This window comes from Mastigoproctus giganteus, chromosome 13 (assembly GCF_048544385.1).
Source record: "Mastigoproctus giganteus isolate SK-2022 chromosome 13, ASM4854438v1, whole genome shotgun sequence".
NCBI classification, from domain to species: domain Eukaryota; kingdom Metazoa; phylum Arthropoda; class Arachnida; order Uropygi; family Thelyphonidae; genus Mastigoproctus; species Mastigoproctus giganteus.
The window spans coordinates 60,149,303-60,169,212 of record NC_143587.1 but is presented as its reverse complement, the minus strand read 5'-3'; the positions used below and the strand labels follow the sequence as shown (position 1 = coordinate 60,169,212).

The window sequence follows — 19,910 nt, the reverse complement described above, 5'->3', positions numbered from 1 at the left end:
TTACACCATTTGCAGAGCAAGGGTAAATTTTTGTGTCCTTTCCGCTTATTTTATTGTAGGAATTCATCTGAAAGGTAACTTTCCATCCTCCCATACAGCTGCACCTAGGAGGGTGTCTCCTTCTATTGTTAAGTTTCTGGATTATGCACTATTTACATAGAAAAACAGAACATACTTGCTTATTTTACACCTCAACTTGTACTCTAAACACATAGAGAAGATGATAATATCTTAAACAAAAAAAAAAAAAAAAAAAAATATATATATATATATATAAAACAGTATATTTTTTATAAAATATATAAAAAATGCAATACATGTTTGGTCACAGCATGAGAAGACTGGGTCACTTAAGTCCTCTGATGCTGTATCAAATTGTCCTGTGACTCTGATTGTGTTCATAATGATTGTGAATTCCTGTGACTCTGATTGTGTTCATAATGATTGTGAATTCCTGTGACTCTGATTGTGTTCATAATGATTGTGACTTCCTGTGAATTCCTGTGACTCTGATTGTGTTCATAATCCACTCTGGTTCTAAATGCCACCTGTAGAAGTTGTTTTGCTTATGTTTTTCTCTCTAACTGTAGACAATGGTAAATCTATTTCATTGTTATTATAGTTTTGCATTATACTGTGAGCTTCTGAAGTAATTATTTATTTTATTATTATTTTTTTTTTCCAGTATGGTAATGTTGTAACTCTGAATACACACACTATAATTCCATCTGGCATTGGTAGTAAAGTAGTGATACAGGTGAGTAAGGTCAAATACATAATTAGATGTTCTCTGAATAAGTACATATACATATCTGTGTTACAATAGAGTTAAAGTTAACTGAACTCTGCTTAACCAATATTCAGAATTTAGTATTACTTGTTCAAGAGTCTATCATCCTACTTTCAAGCCATATTTGGCAAGTGAAGGAAAAGTTGAGGTTAAAATCGAGAATGAGAAAATTAAAAAGAAGTCATTATTCTATTAACTTGTAAAGAAAAGGATAAGAATTTGTGGAACAAAAGGATATATATATATATATAAGCTAAATTAAAATAGGATATTTGCCCGTAGCATAGCAAACCAGTAGAATGAAAAAGAACTTAGCCAAATAAAATAACAGAAAAATATATGTGGGTGGGGGAGATATATATATATATATATATATATATATATATTTTTTTTTCACTTAAGGGTTAAATTTTGGTTAGTTTTACTAATGTACATGATAAGGACACAGGACAATCACAATAGAAATTAGCACACACTTCTCTGCATAAATTTGAGGGTTTAGCTGGAAGTAAGATCCAGATATCATGGGATACTTGTACTTATTCAAATAAATTGAAAGTGTGTTGATCATAATGACTGTTTCAAAGTGCCATGGAAGACTTTCTACTATTACGAGTAGAAAGCTGGTGGTAGTGTTCTCCACTCATCCATTAAAGCATTTGCAAGCTTTGTTAACAAAGAGAACTGTTCAGCTTTACTCTGATTCTTTGTTCCACTTCATCCCAAAGATATTGGTATTAATAATGGCAAGTCATGCAAGAAAGCAAGCATATAGAGCATCAGTAAAAAAAAACAAAAAAACTACCCACCTCACCTGTCCATCCCTTCCAAGAATTTGGCTAGTTCTTCCTTGTATTTATTCATACTACCTATATCCACAAAAACAAATGGAAGTTTGTTCCAACAATCAACCATCTGCTGGCTGAAGGCAAACTTCTGAACTTCTATCCTACAACCATCCAGCCTCAATTTGAATTTACACCCCCTCATCTGTGTAGTATCTTCAAGAATGCCATCAACATTGAACATATTCAATCCATTCAAGGCCTTAAACACCTCATTCAGATTCTCTTCTCGGTGATCTTGGCAGGATGTCATTAACCACCCTGCCAACTTTTGTATCATCTGCAAACTTAGACATTGTCTGATATACCTTTATCGATGTCATTAATAAATATTTAAAACAACAATGAATCCAGCAGTGAACCCCAGGTGGCTCCACTAATAACATTAATCTACGAAGAGCAGTGCCCATTGATAACCACTCTCTGTCTTCTTCGACTCAACCATACCTTTATCCATAGCAGTAACTTGTCCTTAATGCCGTATTTTTCCAGTTTGTGCAGCAGTCATATGCAACGGTATCAAAAGCCTTCCTGAAATCCAAGTATATGAGCCAACAGGTGGTTGATTGTTGGAACAGGCTTCCATCTGTTGTTGTGGAAGTGGATGGTGTGAATAAATTCAAGGAAGAACCAGACAAATTTCTGGAGGGTATGAATGGGTGAAGTGTGTAGTTTTTTTTTTTTTTTTTTTTGGCTGATGCTCATGAGCTTACTTTCTTGCATCATTTGTCACTACTACAACTACTATATGGCAAATTTCTTCCCTCCTTTTTGCCCCTAAATATTATTGGCATTTCAGAGTGTCAGATTCAGATAAAATTTACCTTTCAATCATTTCGTGATGAGTTTTTTTTTTTTTTTTTACACGATTAACTCTACTAGTTTTGTTAAAAAAGAATTGAGTAAAAAAATTTCCATTAGCAATAGAATAATTTGGTACTTTATTTTTAAGCTGATCAGATTATTTATTTCTTTTGTTTTTAGACTCCTCCATTGCAACCTAAAGTGGAAGTGATTAATTCTTATTCTAATTCTGTTCCTGCTAGGTATGAAATTTAATATATTTTAAAAATCTAACCTATAATTATATGGGTATACCATCAGAGTTTGTTTAGGATAATTTAGTATTTCTTATAATGATCATTCAAAATACTTAAAATGTAACATGTATGGTAATTAACTGCAATTGAACTAGAATTTAATATTTTTTAGTTATTACTTTATAGAATTATCTTAAAAAGAATCTTTTGAATAGACATGGAATGCTTTTATATTTTTTTATATTTGAGTTAGAGACCACTGACCACAAAAAATATTAAACTGTGTATACACATACAGTGATATGTACTTGTGCTTAACATGTGTAGTATACATTTGATTATTATAGCCATACCCATGTCTGCGATCAGTGTTAATGGGATTATTGCCTAACAACACAAAAAGCTCTCCTTTATTGTTAAGTCCTGTGGACCACATATTGAGAAACACTGACATACAGAATAAGCTACAAGTCACAGGACACTATTTTAAACTTTTGATAATATAGGTAATGTGGCAGATCCTGTAACATGTGGTAGGCCAAGAACATGAAGCAAATACTAGCAATTTAAGGAATTTATTCTAAGAAGGCCATAGAAGTTTGAGGAAAGACAATTGTAGAACAGGTGTATGGGAATCTGCCTTTAGCCAACAGGTAGTTGATTGCTGGAACAAACTTCCATCTGCCATTGTGAAAGTTGATAGCCTAAATAAATTCATGGAAGAACTAGACAAAGTTTTGGAGCAAATGGATGGGTGAAATGGGAAGTGGGTTTTTTTTTTTTTTGTATAAGCTTGCTTTCTTGAATCATATGATTATGATCATTATTAGCTATATGGTGCAAGGAAGCCTGAGCTTATGCTGCACAAAGCCAAAAAAAAATTCCCGAGTTACCCTGAGAGAGTGTTAAAAGTAGAAGGGAATCACCAAGAAAGAGAAGAATGATATCCAGCTCAGGACCCTGGGGTTAATATGCCTCTACTAATGCTAATACTAATTTGTAGAAATGTTTTGTGAAGTGAATGATGGCAACAGTAATTTTATCCCAATCAAATTGTTTAGTCTAATGAGATTGTTTTCATGTTAAATGCACATGTTAATTGCTCTTATTGTGTATATTAGACAATTGAAAAAATGCTTCTCCTTGATTTGTTGTATGGAGGAGTGCACAAACCTTTTTTCCTTCAATGGGCTAGTTACTGTAGATTCATATCTAAGATGTTAAATTAGTTTATTCATTTACAACTTCAAGGAAGGGATGTTTATTATATGCAAGTTGGTATTCTCCTCTTTATTCCCTTTCTGTAAGATAAACAATATATTTAAGCTGTAAAGACAGCTTAAATATATTGTTTACAAGTCAGACCACATCTTAAATATTATTAACAGGTCAAGGCCACATTTCTGAAAAGATATCAACTTATTTGAAAAAAGTATAAAAATAATTGTCTAGTGGTATATGCAAAGAATATTTATGCAGAAAAAAACTCCAATTCTGTAAGCTACAGAGTGGAAATTGCATATCTGTATATTGGGATCTGATTGAGAAATCAAATCTCCATATACAGAAATTTATGCGACAATGGGCTTTAGTAAACTTAATGATGGAGGAATATTTTTTTCTCTCTAGGATGAAGCAAAACAAGGGACGTAGTCAAATAAAAGAAAGACAGCTGTAAACTGAATGCAAGGAAATTTGCATTTAGTCTATGAGTAATCAACTCATCCTCTCTTCTAAATATAAAACTTGAAAGACATTTTATTTTATTATTTATTTTTTTGATAACAGATTCTACATAAGCTTTTCTTGTTTGTATCATTCTGTTATTTTTAATTTAATACTCACAGAGCTATATTTTGGGAGAAATGTGCCGGAATGCCATTTTTGCAATCTTGTTTAACCCTCGTTGGTAGATAACAGTGATGGTTCAAAGCATCTTAATAAATATTAATGTCAATAGATATCAATGTTAATATTTATTTATGTGCTAATGATTCATTAGATTTTTTAAATGACACTTTGAGCCACTAACGAATTTAATGCACTTAAGGGAAGTAGGTAGGAGAGATAATATAAATGAAGAGGGATTAGGGAGTGTCTTCTGGAACTTATTTATTTATTTTTTTATAAAAATTGCATTGCTAGTACTAAAATCTCCATGAAAATTTTTTGGAAAGTGGATAGGCTGCTGTGTAATCTTTATATAATATGTGTCAGGTACTTCACATCAGTCTACCAATTGATTTTTCTGAAGTCATGAGATATAACCTCCTGCAGATTTTTTCCCTGTGGGATTAAGTAAAGGATTAAGTGTTTTATTGAACCTAGACTTGTGTTATCTATTTTGAGGCTTATGGCCATTTTGAACATAACTCATACAAATTTTGGATTATTACAAAATTTTAAACATTTTATCACACCTGTCATAGTTATTTTATATATTTAACTGACAGTTAGCTTGCATGTTAAAAAGAATGTGTCTTTTGCTAGTAGTTCACCCTGTACACTTCATTTCTACATTGGTTATTTTTTTTTACAAGTGAAAGGCATGACCATGTATGATTCATATGTTTTTCAGGATGAATAATATATCATACACTTTCCTCTGTGGATAAACTACAGCCAACAGTTCTTGCCATCAGTATTGCATGTCAGTTTTATGAGTGGTGTATGCACTCTGTATATGTTTCCCCACCATCATACAAATTTTTTGCAATTAAAATAGTCTTTCTCTCTTTCTGTGCATGTTGTGTGAAAATGCATGCATTGTCTGACCAAGTGTGGTGCACTTTCCTTAACTAGAGAAACGTACCAACTGTGTGGTACTACATTTAAGGTGGTAGAAAATGAAAAAGACCTGGGAGTAATTGTGCAGTCAGATATGAAGTTTTCTGAGCAATGCAGACAGACTGCCAGGGCAGGTCATGGGGTTTTGTCAATGATATATAGGAATTTTGCTAGCAGGGAGAAGGAGGTGATTGTCCCTCTGTATAAGGCAATGGTCAGGCCACACCTTGAGTACTGCGTACTGGTCTGGAGGCCTCATTTTAGGAAGGATGTAGATTTACTTGAGCATGTACAGAGAAGGGCAACAAGATTGGTGAGGGGAATGAAGGGATCCTCTTACCAAGAGAGGCTGAAGTTCTGCAAATTGCAGTGGCTGGAAACTAGGCGCCTGCACGGTGATCTGATTGAGGTGTATAATGCCTTGAATGGGTTGAGCATGCTGAATTCTGATGGGATCCTTCCACTTGTTCACATTACGAACCTAAGGGGGCATAAATTCAAATTAAGAAAGGACAGATGTAGAATAGATGTGCAGAAATTTGCCTTTAGCCAGCGGGTGGTTAATTGCTGGAACAAACTTCCATCTGTCGTTGTGGAAGTTGATAGGTTGAATAAATTTAAGGAGGAACTGGACAGGCATTTGGAGGGAATGGTGTGATTTTTTTTTTTTTTTTTTTTTTGGCTGATGCTGCATAAGCTCATACACTTGCTTTCTTGCATCACGTGCCACTACTACTACTATGGCTTTAAGGCCCCTAAGTTCCACACTTAATTATAAAAGTTGTCCCTTTGAATTTATTTAAGTAGCTTTGCTTTGTCCATGGGGCTTAAGAGGGTCACAAGCATTTTGTGTATTATCAGAAACAATGATGGATCCAATATCTTTCTATTTTAGAAGATTTAGGAGAAGTTCAGTTGGCCTACCTACCTAAAATCCACTCATGCATACCTTCTCATTGGTAGGCCCTGTTACATCACTGATGGCAACAAACATGTAGAGTGGTTCTCTTCAAGTCGCCTGGTCAGCACAAAGAGGAAAAGTCCAAACCCTCCAGCACTTTATTAAATATTACAACACAACGATAAAAATGGCCCTCAGTCCTCAGCAGCTTTCACTCTCCCTCTTATGGCAGCAAGAGGATCAGAATGAAAGCAGAAGGTGCAAAGAATCTCTGGGTACAACCAGGCTGCTATGTACAGAAACTGAACTTGGCCTGTTACAATGTAAAAGACCCCTCATCGGTGAAGCTAGGATATTAGAGCTGAAAAAGGAATTAGAAAATGTGATTGGAATATCATCGGCTTGTCTGAAACAAGAAGAAGAAATGAATCACAAGTTTATCAAGTGGAAATCTGTTGTACGCTAATAGAAAGAGTGAAGGTGGAGTTGGCTTTCTGGTCCATAAAGATGTTAAAAACAACATTTTGGAATTCAAAAGTACATCACAAAGGGTGTCAAGACTACTACTCAAGATTTCTGAGAGGTACAAACTAAAGGTTGATATATGCATCAACATTGAGCCATGATGATGAAGAGGTTGAAGAAATGTACACCAAAATTGAGAGCTTTCTAGATGAACAGAAAACTCACTACACCATTATTATGGGGGACTTCAATGCTAAGGCTGGAAAGAGACAAAACAGCACAGAAATGGAAACTATATGAAATTTTGGAATTGGTGAAAGAAATTAAAGAGGTGAAAGACTTGTAGAATTTTCAGAATCTCAAAGAATGTCAATAATGAACACTTTTTTTCAAGAAAAGGGCAAACAGAAAGTGGACATGGAAGAGCCGAAGTAGACTAACAACTAATGAAATTGACTTTGTCCTCACTAACAGAAGATATATATTGTGAATAATGTTACCATCCTAAACAAGGTAAACGTTGTAAGTGATCACAGAATGGTAAGATGCACACTTGATATAGATGTAAGAAAAGAAAGGAAAAAACTGAATCTAGTAAATAATACAACGGTCTTTGAGATAACAGAAGTGGAGAAAAAGCAGTATGTACTGGAAATTAGAAACAAGTTTGAGCTTCTGCAGACCTTTCAGGACCAAGATATCGACAAGGAATACAACAACTTTCTGAAAGTGATAAAGCCCAAGAAACCTATAGGGAAAAAGAAATCCAAAGAGGAAAAAATTTGTCAAGAAACACTTGTCGTGATAAACCAAAGATGACAAATGAAGAGCAAGATGAACACTGAGAAGGACAAAATTGATTATACTGATTTAAGTATACAGATCATAATTCAAATAGCAGAAAACTACATAAAGTATAATATAAGGAGCATGGGAATGATTCCATCAGTGGGGAAGATGCATCGCAAAGCCATTAGAAAGAGACTCAGAGAGGACATAAGAAGATTTTAAAGGCACCTCCATAGCCAGGTGGGAAGGAGCAGCAGTGCGTAGCACATGCTTCTTGATTAGACCGGGGTTCGAGCCCATCACCACCAAATACGGAGGATGCGGAAAGGTCAGGGAATGACCACCACATATCCCGGAGCAATATGGCCCTAGTTGCTAATGCTCCTAAAAACCAAAAAATAACAAATAACAAGAAGATTTAACACAAGAAAAGTAGAACAAGCATAAAGGCAAACAAAGGACTTAAATCAGCAGTCATGAGCAGTAATACAGAAAGACAAATGATACAGAATCTGAAGAATAGTGATGGTGTAGTTATAAATAGCACAGGGCATAATTCAAATAGCAGAAAACTGCTATAAAGTATTATATAAGGAGCATGGGAATGATGCCTGCAGTATGGAAAATGGATCACAAATTTGCAACACATATGGCATACCTGATCAGATTGAACATGTATTGAAGAAAATGAACAATCAAAAAGCTCCAGGTGAAGATGAAGTTACTGTAGAGTTGTTAAAATTGGGAAGAAGAGGCATGACACAAAAACTGGCAAGACTACTCACAAAATACATTAAGAAAGGCATAACCCCTAAGAAGTGGAATTATTCAATCATAATTTTGCTGCATAATACAGGAGACAAATCAGAAATTGGAAATTATAGACCATTTTACTTGTCCCACATCTGCAAGCTGTTCACAACTGTCATTACTAACAGATTAAAAAGAATACTTGATGAGAATCAACCGAAAGAGCAAGCTGGCTTTTAGGACAGGATTCTCAATTATGGATCACTTTCAAGTAATATCACAGCTAATGGAGAAAGCAAATGAATATAAAACTCCATTATGCCTGGAATTTGTGGATTATGAAAAGGCATTTGACTCCATATAGCATAAGGCACTGTAAAGACAACGTATAGACATCCCATACATTATGATTTTGAAGAAAATATATGAGAATGCTACCTCCATCATTAGACTAGACGAAGAGAGTAGCAAATTTAAAATTGAGAAAGGAGTTTGACAAGGAGACACAATATCTCCAAAGTTGTTTACTGCTGCCCTTGAAGAAGCTTTCAGAAGATTGGACTGGTTGCAGAAAGGAGTCAACTATGAATTTAGAGTACTGAAACCATTTAGGACATTGTGATCATAAGCCATGATCTTGAAGAATTAGAGGAAAGCCTCAATCAATTATGCAGAGTTAGTAAGGATTTCGTACTAAAGATGAATATGATTGAAACAAAAGTAATGATGAACAAATATGCCATGGAAAGGGATATAAGCATTGAAGGAGCAGAAAAAACTGAAAAGGTGGATTCATATACTTATCTGGGACAAGTCCTTAGCTGTAATAATGATAAATGGCTGGAAGTCAAGAGAAGAATGAATTTTGGATGGATAGCATTCAGGAAATATAGTCACTTACCGAGGAGCAATATCCCAATTTGTCTGAAACGTAAAACAATGAACTAGTGTATACTCCCTTTATGGAAGTGAAGCTTGGGCATTCACCAAAAGAATGGAAGAGAAGCTGAAGATTACACAGTAAAGAATGGATCTATTTTATAAATTAGAATCAGACTGTTGGATAAGAAGAAAATGCATGGATTAGGCAGCAAAGTCGAGTAAAGGACATTCTTGTCAAAAGTAAAGAACTGAAATGGACTTGGGCAGGACACATAGCTCAAAGAAATGATGACAGATGGACTAATAAAATATCAGAACAGTATCCAAAGGGAGCTAAAGAAAACCTTTAAGACAACTGAGACAGACAAATGAAATTCAAGAGCTCATGGGCAGTAAGTGGATGGCCATTGCACAAAACAGAAGGAACTGGAGAGTAGCCTTTGTCCTGCAGTGGATTGAAAATGGCTGATGATGATTAGCTTTGTCCAACGACAAGATAAAAATCGATTTGTATACTAAAATACGAGCTTTATCACAGTAATAGTAGATAATCGTCTCAAAGCAAATTTTAGCAGTTTTCATGATAACAGTTATATATCTGAGAAATATGCTGGTTAAAAGGCATTTTTTTTATCATTGTAATCCAGTTGCTAGAAAGCTGGTTCTAAAAATACCATACCACTGCATTATAAGCTTTAGAAAAGTTGGCATTTACAATAACAATAATGTAAGCCAAATTCTTGAGGATTATTTCTTAAGGTAAATAATTAACAGGAACTGCATATTTACAAACAACTTCTATATGGAAAATAAATCAATTTATGTCATTTCCAATCACATGCACAGTTATGGATTATAGCCATACACGACTGATGTTTTTCTCAAATGTGGATATTTGACTATGTTACTGCCATTTGAAAATGAGCATGCACACATACACAAAAGAACTTGTTTCTTGCATCTGGTTTGGTAAACATTTCTGTGGTATTTGAGAAAATAGGGCTTTTCCATTGGCTAGCTTGGTAATAGAAAGGCCCCATTTTCTACTCTCAGCAATCCCAGACCCATTAGCCCCAAGAACTGTTTGCCAACAAAATAGGTGCTAGAAGCAAGCTTTTATTTATTTTCATTTGGAACATATAAAAAAAAAAAACACTAGTAGACATATAGTTGTGATTTGAAATTTTGTGTTTGGTGTGCGATTGTAAATAACAAATTGATTTTTGGATAATTTTCATATGAAAATTGTTATAAATATGTAATTTTCAATAGTTTGATAATTGTATAAGGAGCTGGTCAGTTTAATAGAGCATAAAAAAAGGTAGCATAGGAGAATTACAGAGTGATGAAAAGTTCTGAAGGCTACAACAGCCATAAGTTGATCTGTAATAGTCCCAGGAAAAGTTAGCTAACAAAGACCTATTATGAGAAATCACTAGCTAAGAGCCCAAAGAATACAGACAAGGAGCTTTTGACTTATGTGAATACAAGGAAGTTAAAGAATGAATTAGATCAGACCTCTACATAATACACGTCGTAAAGTCAGGTAACCTGGCCAACACTGATGAATTGACAAGTACTTCACGTAAAAGCCCCTTGTGGCAGAAGAAACTGTATGAATAAAGCTGAGTAGTATAAAATGAACTATTGAGAAGATTGCTTATTAAAAAAATTTTCATGTTGAAGGGCAAGTTGATGGCACATACCTAGTGATTTTGAGGGAGGGGGCAAGAGAACATTGATCCATTAATATTAATTATGAGGGCATCATTGTACTTTGGAGAAGTGTCAATCTTTTTCCAGTACATAAAATCAGTTCCAGGAGTGAAGTGGATAACTGCAGACCTGTCGGTCTGACTTTACTGATAAGGAAAATCATGGAGGGAGTGATTAAGAATGCAATGCAAGATCATGTAGATATAAATGGCATTTTGAAATAAGCACAGCGCAGTACTAGAAATGGAATAAAAATAAATTCAAATTACAGGGGAAGAAGTACATATGAGATTGTGAAAAGTTTTCTTTTAGCCAGCAAGTTGTTGATTACTAGAATACAGGTAGTTCCCTCTTTATGAGCTTTCGCTTTACGGGATCCTGGGTTTATGAGGGTTTTTTTTTCCAAGTAAAAACAAAAGTGAAAATATGAATGGATATCATCATTCTTCTTTTCCTTGGTGATTCTCTCTCTCTCTCTCTCTCTCTGTGGGTAATTCAGAATTTTTTTTTTTTTTTTTTTTTTGGCTGGTGCACCATATGATTAATAGTAATAATAATATGTTCTGTTATAAGAACCAATTTTGAACGCCTTTGTAATAATATTTTTCTAAAGCACATTTCTGTAACTCACGACCATAAAACAATAAAAACAATTTGCACTTTCCGGTTTATTGGGCTTTTCCATTACTGCAAGCAATTATAAATGGGTATTAAACTCGATCTTATTGCATTTTCGAAAATGCTGATAACTGGAATTGTGTGGTTTTTTACGTTATTATGGTAAAATGTGTTTCCTCTTTACTGAAACCTTCAATTGTATAAAAAACATAAATAAATTTTCAGAATCTTCTCTTCATTCCTTTCTTTTTTTTTTTTTTTAAGCTTCGTAAACTTGTTACTTCATGCAAATCGTGTTAGTTGCAATTTGTGCTTTCCGTTAAAAAATGCTTATGCATGCTATTGAAATTTATAAAGAAAAGAGAAGATTTCTTGGAAATAAACACCTCTGAAGAAGACTCCTCCTTGTGCAACAAACCAACAAGTGCTGAGCCAATAATGAATGATTAATGAGTGTACGTTTAGTCGATGATGAAGAATAAACATTCTTTAACATTTGTAAGTCAAATAATTTCTTTATTATTATAATTTGCTTATTTTACAGGCTATGTTTTCATTTCTTTGGATAAATCAATCATTGTTTAAACATAAACTAATTAGCTAATCAATTTCATTTTTGAGAACATAACTCCTATTTTTAACATTGTCTGTGGGACATTGATTCCCGCTTTACGAGCGCACGATAGGAATGAATTAACTCATAAAGTCAGGAACTACCTGTAATTACCTCCATAGGTAGTTGAGGAAATTCAAAGGTACTCTGGACCAGTACCTATATGAAAGTCCTAGGTAATTTTGGACTTAGGCATGTTTTGGGTTTCTGTACTCCCTTGTAGTTGCCTTTTCTCAAAAGCACTTATAACACTATAGCACAGCCAATTTTTTGTTTGTAATGATCACCTATATTACAAATGTATGAATTCTACTGGCGAAATGTCATTTTAATATTACTCTGAAAATACAATTTCATAACCAAAATTTTCAGCAATTTTTATTTTTTATTTTTTTTTTAATTTAAAATTACTGGCCTTAAAATTTAATTTAAATCTCTTATCTAATTTAAAATATTTTCTGGTGTGTCAGGAATAGTACTAATACAGGTAGTGAGCAACTTTTTCTGCTGTAGGCATGCATGGATCTTCATGAAGTTTTTTTTTTTTTTTTTTTTAGGAGCATTAGCAACTAAGGCCATATTGCTCCGGGGATATGTGGTGGTCATTCCCTGACCTCTCCACATCCTCCGTATTTGGTGGTCAGGGGCTCGAACCCTGTTCTAATCAAGAAGCGCGTGCTGTGCACTTCTGCTCCTGCCCACCTGGCTGTGGAGGCGCCCTGCATGAAGTCTTGTGGGCTTATATAAAGGCAAATTTACTTAATAGAAATCCAAAAGTGTTAACTTTAAAGTGTTACTCTGAGGATCTAGCATTTCATTTTTTTCATTAATGTTCAAAATTATACCTTTTTATTTGTTTTTGGTTATACAGCAGACTCGATTTACCGGGATCGGATTAACCTGGACACTTCAAGATTCCAAATTTAAAAAAAAAAATCAACCAGATTATTTATCTTGCAACCCCCATTGTCTTCACACCTGCTGCTCAAAAAAAAAAGAGACCAAATGTTTAGTTTGTTTTAGTGCGTCGCGTCGATTGCTTTGTTCCATCGCACCGCAAAAGGACAAATTTTGTTTTTTTATTTATGTCAGGGATGTCGGAATTTTTATTTTATTTTTATTTTTTTTTTAGAAATCGTGAAAATGATGGGCAAACACAAGAGTTGTGCTTTCATTTAAACAAAAACTTGAAATTATTCAAAGGTTTGAAAACGGTGTATCCGTTAAATCTCAAAAGAACCGTTATAATGTTGGTGACCAAACCATACGCAACATTGTAAAAAATAAAAAGAAGTATCATATTGGACAGCGAGTAGCGCGTGGTAAGTTTTTTTTTCATTTTTTGTCTGTCGCCATACTTTTTACGTAGGTTGCTGAACATTTTTCGATACAATAAGTTCCTGACTTACATAGCTTCGGACTTGCATTACATTATTTATATTTTTTTTATATGACTAAAGATTTCTATGAAGGAGACACACAATTTCACCCTAATAACATAAAAACTCACAAAATTCCAGCTATCGGTATTATCGCAAATGCAATAAGATCAAGTTTACTACCCGTTTATAATAGATTGCATTAACAGAAAAGCCCAATAACCCGGAAAGTGGAAATTGTTTTATGGCAGTGATCCCAGAAATGTGCTTTAGTAAAATGTGAGCTCACGTGGGGTGATAATAGTGAGCTTTCGCCTTTACCATGTATGAAAATGGCCAAAGATTAACAAGTATCGCACGGAATTCAGATTTGTCAGTGGCAACGGTGAACACAAAAAAGGAGAAAGACAGAATACGAGAAGCAGTCAGCACTAATGAAGGTCAACTATAATAATAACCAAGGCTACAAAGTACAAATCAGTTCAATAACATGCATTATTTCTTTCTTTTATGTGTTTTCTTTTCTTATGTGCCACTCCGACTACTTCACCTCTGTCCCTAGATAAAGTTTTTAATTGAACTAATTAAAAATATATAACTATTTTTCTTCATTCTTCTGAGGATATTATATAGTTTTTGTAATTTTGGCATATCAAGGATATAGTAGCAATATTTTATTAGTCATTCTCGAGTTAACGCAAATCTCGACTTACGTAAGAAGTCCTGGAACGTATTTTTTAGGTATGTCGGGGACTTGCTGTATTTTTGGATTAACCGGGAAATCGATTATCCGGGAATATTTTTTTACCCTCTATCCCGGAAAATCAAGAGTCTACTGTACTTTTAAGTATATAGGTTCTTTGATTCCCTAATGGTTTTATTTTTTATTTAATAGTTTCCTAATATTTGCACTTTTATTTTTAGAATATTGTCCCTACATAAAAATAACATTGCAATTTCACTCTGTGTTCATTATTTTAGTTTTCGTTCTGCTTTGGTGCCTCTGTAGCCAGGTGGGCAGGAGCGGCAGTGCGTAGCACACGCTTCTTGATTAGACTGGGGTTCGAGCCCGTGACCATCAAATACGGAGGATGTGGAAAGGTCAGGGAATGACCACCGCATATCCCTGGAGCAATATGGCCTTAGTTGCTAATGCTCCTAACCAAATAACAACAACAACAACAACATTCTGCTTTGCTACCATTTTGTTTTTTATGACAAGTTAGTAATTCTAAGATGTATCTCTGTTTCACAATAACGCATTATATTCTAGTTTCAAGAATCCAGTCGTTTTAGCTCTTTCTTTCTCTCTCTCTTTTTTTTTTTCTTTTTTTTTTGTTACCTTTTTTTTATAATGCTCTTAACATATTAGCAGCATTTTTTTGAGTTGAGTTTAGTGCTGTCAAGTTTTAATATTTTTTTGGTGAAATTTTAAATTTTAACATACTAACCCTGTTGCAGATGTAAAATTTAAGGTTCATAACTATAGTGATTAATTTTTTTAAAGCCATCCCATTTTATTATTTATTAAAATTAATCTAGCACTCTTTCAACAGAACTCATTCTTTTGCTTGATTGGCTTTGGAAGAGTTATGAAGAGTAATTTCAGGAGTTATGAAACAATGACATCTTAAAAATTTCTCAGCAGCAGTGGGTAGCACACGCTTCTTGATCAGACCGGGGTTCGAGCCCGTGACTACCAAATACGGAGGATGCGGAAAGGTCAGGGAATGACCACTGCATATCCATGGAGCAATATGGCCTTAGTTGCTAATGCTCCTAAAACCCAAATAACAACAACTTAAAAATTTCTAGGCTCAAACAGAAACAGTGTCATGGTTTTTGACTGTTTTGCATCATTGTGGCTTCAGATAAAGAGATTGTGTTGTTATCAATAAATGTAACAGTGTTTAACTTTAAAATAGCCAAACTCTCAGCAGGATAGACATGTTCTTGCTTTGTATGGAAAAGTTACAGAATGTACTGGAGTTGTTTAATGAGTATTTCATTGCTGGTCAATGCACCTGACCAGCAATGAAATACTCATTAAAATGCATGGAGGCAATTGCTGCATTTCTCTCTTGAAATATGGAGTATGGCCTGAAGTATGGACCATCTTATCACTCAGATAGTCTATACTTTTAATTTTATATCCAGATAAAGATTACTTTGGTAACTAATTATATTTTTTTTTTAATAAATTTTTCTATTTAAAATGTATGAAGTCCATCTTAAAACTAATTTTACAATGGATTTAATATATTTGAGATTCACTAATAAAGACAGGAACACCAAATCAAACAGTCTGTTAAGTGGTGACTATTATTTAAATTTATGGGAAGCTTTTGCACTTTCCAAATGTTCCTTTCAGTACTGATTGGCATCTCATCAGCGGAGAGCTAAGCATAGATAAGAATATCTTTATTAGTGGATCTTGAACTTGAGGCTTGTGCCCAAGGCATGAACTTATTTATGTAGTGTATGAGACATCAGTACATTTGTTCATCTTATTTTTAGGCTTCATATATTCTTAAGATAGTATTATGTTCATAACTCTTTGATATAGTATCATTTCATATATTCTCTTCCTTGCCTTAGCAATAACTGGAAAGGAAATTATGGCTTTGACTTCCAATTTCAGCCAGAAGGAAAACTATCCAAATCTCTTAGTTGGACAGTAAGTATATATTCATTGTATATTTTAAGAACTCTATAGTAATCACCCCAATTCCATATAAGTACTTCTGTAATTTTTGCATATTATAAGATATGCATATTGTAATTTCTGCTGATACGAAAAGAAAAGGAAATAATATTTATACTAAAATACTTATTAAATATTTAATCTGTATTTCAGTATTCAACATTAAAAGACAAGTTATATGTAATGAAGAATGTCTTATGTCCCATCAACTTTTGTACCACTACTACACCTCCATCTGGTACTGTCGTAAGGGCAATGGCAGTATATTCTCAGGCTGAACATACCCACCATGCTGTTACCCGTTGTCTAACTCATTCTGATCCAAATGATCCTTCCAATTCTGGTGAGTCTATCTACATGTCATTAAAATAAAACTTAAATTTAGATAAATATAGATCTAGATTTGTTTTTCCAGTAGTATAAATAAAGCAGCTCACACAATGGCAGAACACTAAAAACATTCATTGAAATTTCAAGCAGATTTTTTTTTACTATGTGACTCAGTTTAGATGCTATAATTATTATTTGGATAAATGTGATTAAAATAGAGTTTAATTACTTCTATCATCTTAATTTACTAATCTGTTGTGAGATTTATTTAATCTTCTAACTTTTTATTTCTTTATTTTCTTATAATATTGAAAAATCAGTGGGTCACAGTGAACTAATATTTTTGAGAATAATTTCAGTTTGTGTGACAAAATAAACTAAAGTTTTCTTTATGACCTACAAAGAAGGAAAATGCAAATCTTAAAATTATTGTAATGTATTAATGCAGTGGCATTAATACACTACATTAAACTTTCATAAAAATGAAAGTTTTAAATACGAAGGACTCTAGAGCATTACCTGGCAGCTGTGGAGTTAAGGAAATATCTTCCTAGCTAAACTTGTTGAATGAAGTTACCATTCAATGCCCTAAAACTCTTGTAGTCACATTAATGAGTGAAGTTGTATATAGGGTATATTTAATGAAATTAGAACAGTTTATGGTGAGTTTGCTGTTTCATATTCCAAAATAATGTAAAGAGTTTCAGAAAGATCTGTATCATTAAAAAGCTACTAATTTTGCAACTCTAGGGCTAGTTCAATTTGTTTTTCAACATCAGTATATCTTCGCACATCTCCTGTGGTGATAGCCAGCATGCTACATTGACATTCTGACACTCGTTTGCAGAGATCTGGGTTTGATTTCAGCTTGACTGATTACTATACTGTTGCATTTAGTAATCATGTCATATCTTCATGTGGGTGCTCCACTCTTATTGACTATAAAGATGTGAAACTATTTAATTTGCACCACATATCTGATAACTAGTTAGAAGAGAGAGCAGGGAATATTATTGATAAATCTAATCTTTAAGCAGTTATAAGGTGATACAGGTATATGGTATACCAAATTCTTTTCATAGTCCACAGGAAAAATTTAAGTGGGAGCCAATACAAATGCTAAACAAAAATGTTTAGCATTTGTATTGTTACTAGTTAATCTTATAATTACAAATCTCTATCATAATAATATATACAATTTAATGTATATATTATTATGATAGAGATTTTAAAATAGTCCATCTTAAAACTAATTTTACAATGGATTTAATATATTTGAGATTCACTAATAAAGACAGGAACACCAAATCAAACAGTCTGTTAAGTGGTGACTATTATTTAAATTTATGGGAAGCTTTTGCACTTTCCAAATGTTCCTTTCAGTACTGATTGGCATCTCATCAGTGGAGAGCTCATACACTTTGAAAAAAAGTACACAGCTTATTTGATATCTATGGTACAATTATATTGTGTGCCAAAAGCAGTTATAATGAAGCTGTAAAAGGAAATATTTTTAAATTAAAAAAGATAGTAATCTCACAAACCTCTGGCTAATGAACCACTACTAGGCCCTTGTAGTGGGTGGGAGTGAATAAATATGTAACATTCTTTCTGGCACCAACCAAGCAGAAAAATTACACTAGAAAAGTCTGTCCAGGTGGTCTTTCTCTAGGTGCTGATTTTAAGGAAATAGATAGCATATAGTACTAGTGTATAAGGAAGAATGGAAGCAATTTCAGATGTGAAAAACTCTGAAATATCTGTGACAGAATGTCTCCTTTGCCAGCTTAAAACTATCGCAGTGATTGTGCTCTGAATGTTCCAGTGTTTTCTGCTTCTCATATTTTTTTGTCTAGTTTAAGTTTTACTCAGCACACTAGTTCAACCAGACCTTCTCTAGCAGGATATTATTTGATCTTCCAAATTTATATCACAGTTTGTGATAATTTTATGCTAGTAAAGGAAGCATATTGTTTCACTGGAACTCTGAAATATCTGTGACAGAATGTCTCCTTTGCCAGCTTAAAACTATCGCAGTGATTGTGCTCTGAATGTTCCAGTGTTTTCTGCTTCTCATATTTTTTTGTCTAGTTTAAGTTTTACTCAGCACACTAGTTCAACCAGACCTTCTCTAGCAGGATATTATTTGATCTTCCAAATTTATATCACAGTTTGTGATAATTTTATGCTAGTAAAGGAAGCATATTGTTTCACTGGGCATCTGAGCTTTCACTTCTGGAATTTCTTCTTGCTTATTCTTTTCTGCATTATATCAGACATTATAGGTCTGGTATAATGCACTTCTAGTCTTGCCTTTTGAAGATAGTGCATTTTTGCAGCTTCAATATTTCAGACTTAATTGTTTCCCATCCTTTTTGGCCAGTTGCTTGCAGCCAAGTTAAAAATTACACATTTAAAAATTTTTCATTTTTTTTTCTTATAAATGTTAACACCATTTTTGTTAGTTCAGAGTCTAATAATATGTACCATATGTAGCTTGAAACAGAATTATTATATATTTTATTCTCACTAGTGGTGCTTTATATACGTACTTAATTTGGATCTGTGCATTTTTTAGTTCATTTTTCACAGCCTTGTGCTTTGTTAGGCAGGAATTTTGCCTGGTTGTCATAGTATAGGGTTACAGCTGCTCAACTCAGTCTTTTGCTAAATTGAAGGGTTATCAAAACACTATACTCTTCCTTCTTGTGCTGGAGTTCTTTGTAGCTTTCCCCAAAAAAAGATGGAGAATCATTTTCCTATTTTGTCGGCATTAGAAAGAACATTATACTAGGGGTAATCATTTAATTCACAGACTCGTGCAAGATCATATCTTAATTGTCATCATCTGAATCTTCTGTGGATTTCTCCTTCTTGAAATACTCTCCCTTGAACTTTACACACTTTTGCCACCTTCGCATCATACCCATGCATTAAATGCTTCTTGGAAGCCATTTTTCAAAAGACTGTGAAGTTCTTCCATTGTAGCTCTGTGAGCATCATTGTTGGATGCGAAACACTTGCCTTTCAGAGCTTTCTTCAGACATGGAAACAAGAAGAAATCATACAGGCTAAGTCCGGTGAATAAGGGGATGTGGCAGAACATCGGCACCTATGGCAGTGATCACTGGATGAACAATATTAGCCATATGGGGCCTGACATTGTCTTGATGGAGAAACCACTTTGCAATGGAAAGTTCTTAATGTTTCTCATGAATGGCACAGCAAGGTTTGACTCTGAGAACCTAAGAGTATGCTCCCTTATTCATAGTTGTTCCACAAGGCACAAAATATGTAAATA

General features: G+C 33.9%; 1 protein-coding gene across 3 annotated transcripts in view; it reads left to right on the top strand.

Annotated features, from left to right (window-relative positions):
• LOC150076092 (tumor protein 63-like) overlaps positions 1–19,910 on the top strand; it is a 66,383-nt gene that overhangs the window by 7,531 nt on the left and 38,942 nt on the right. For 2 of the 3 annotated variants that reach the window (XM_090387502.1, XM_090387503.1), the window contains exons 2-5: positions 686–757; positions 2,620–2,681; positions 16,174–16,252; positions 16,433–16,622. In XM_090387502.1, the coding sequence (XP_090243628.1) occupies positions 686–757; positions 2,620–2,681; positions 16,174–16,252; positions 16,433–16,622 (403 nt within the window). The remainder of the gene's footprint in view (positions 1–685; positions 758–2,619; positions 2,682–16,173; positions 16,253–16,432; positions 16,623–19,910) is intronic. The other variant, XM_090387504.1, reaches the window with a different exon arrangement.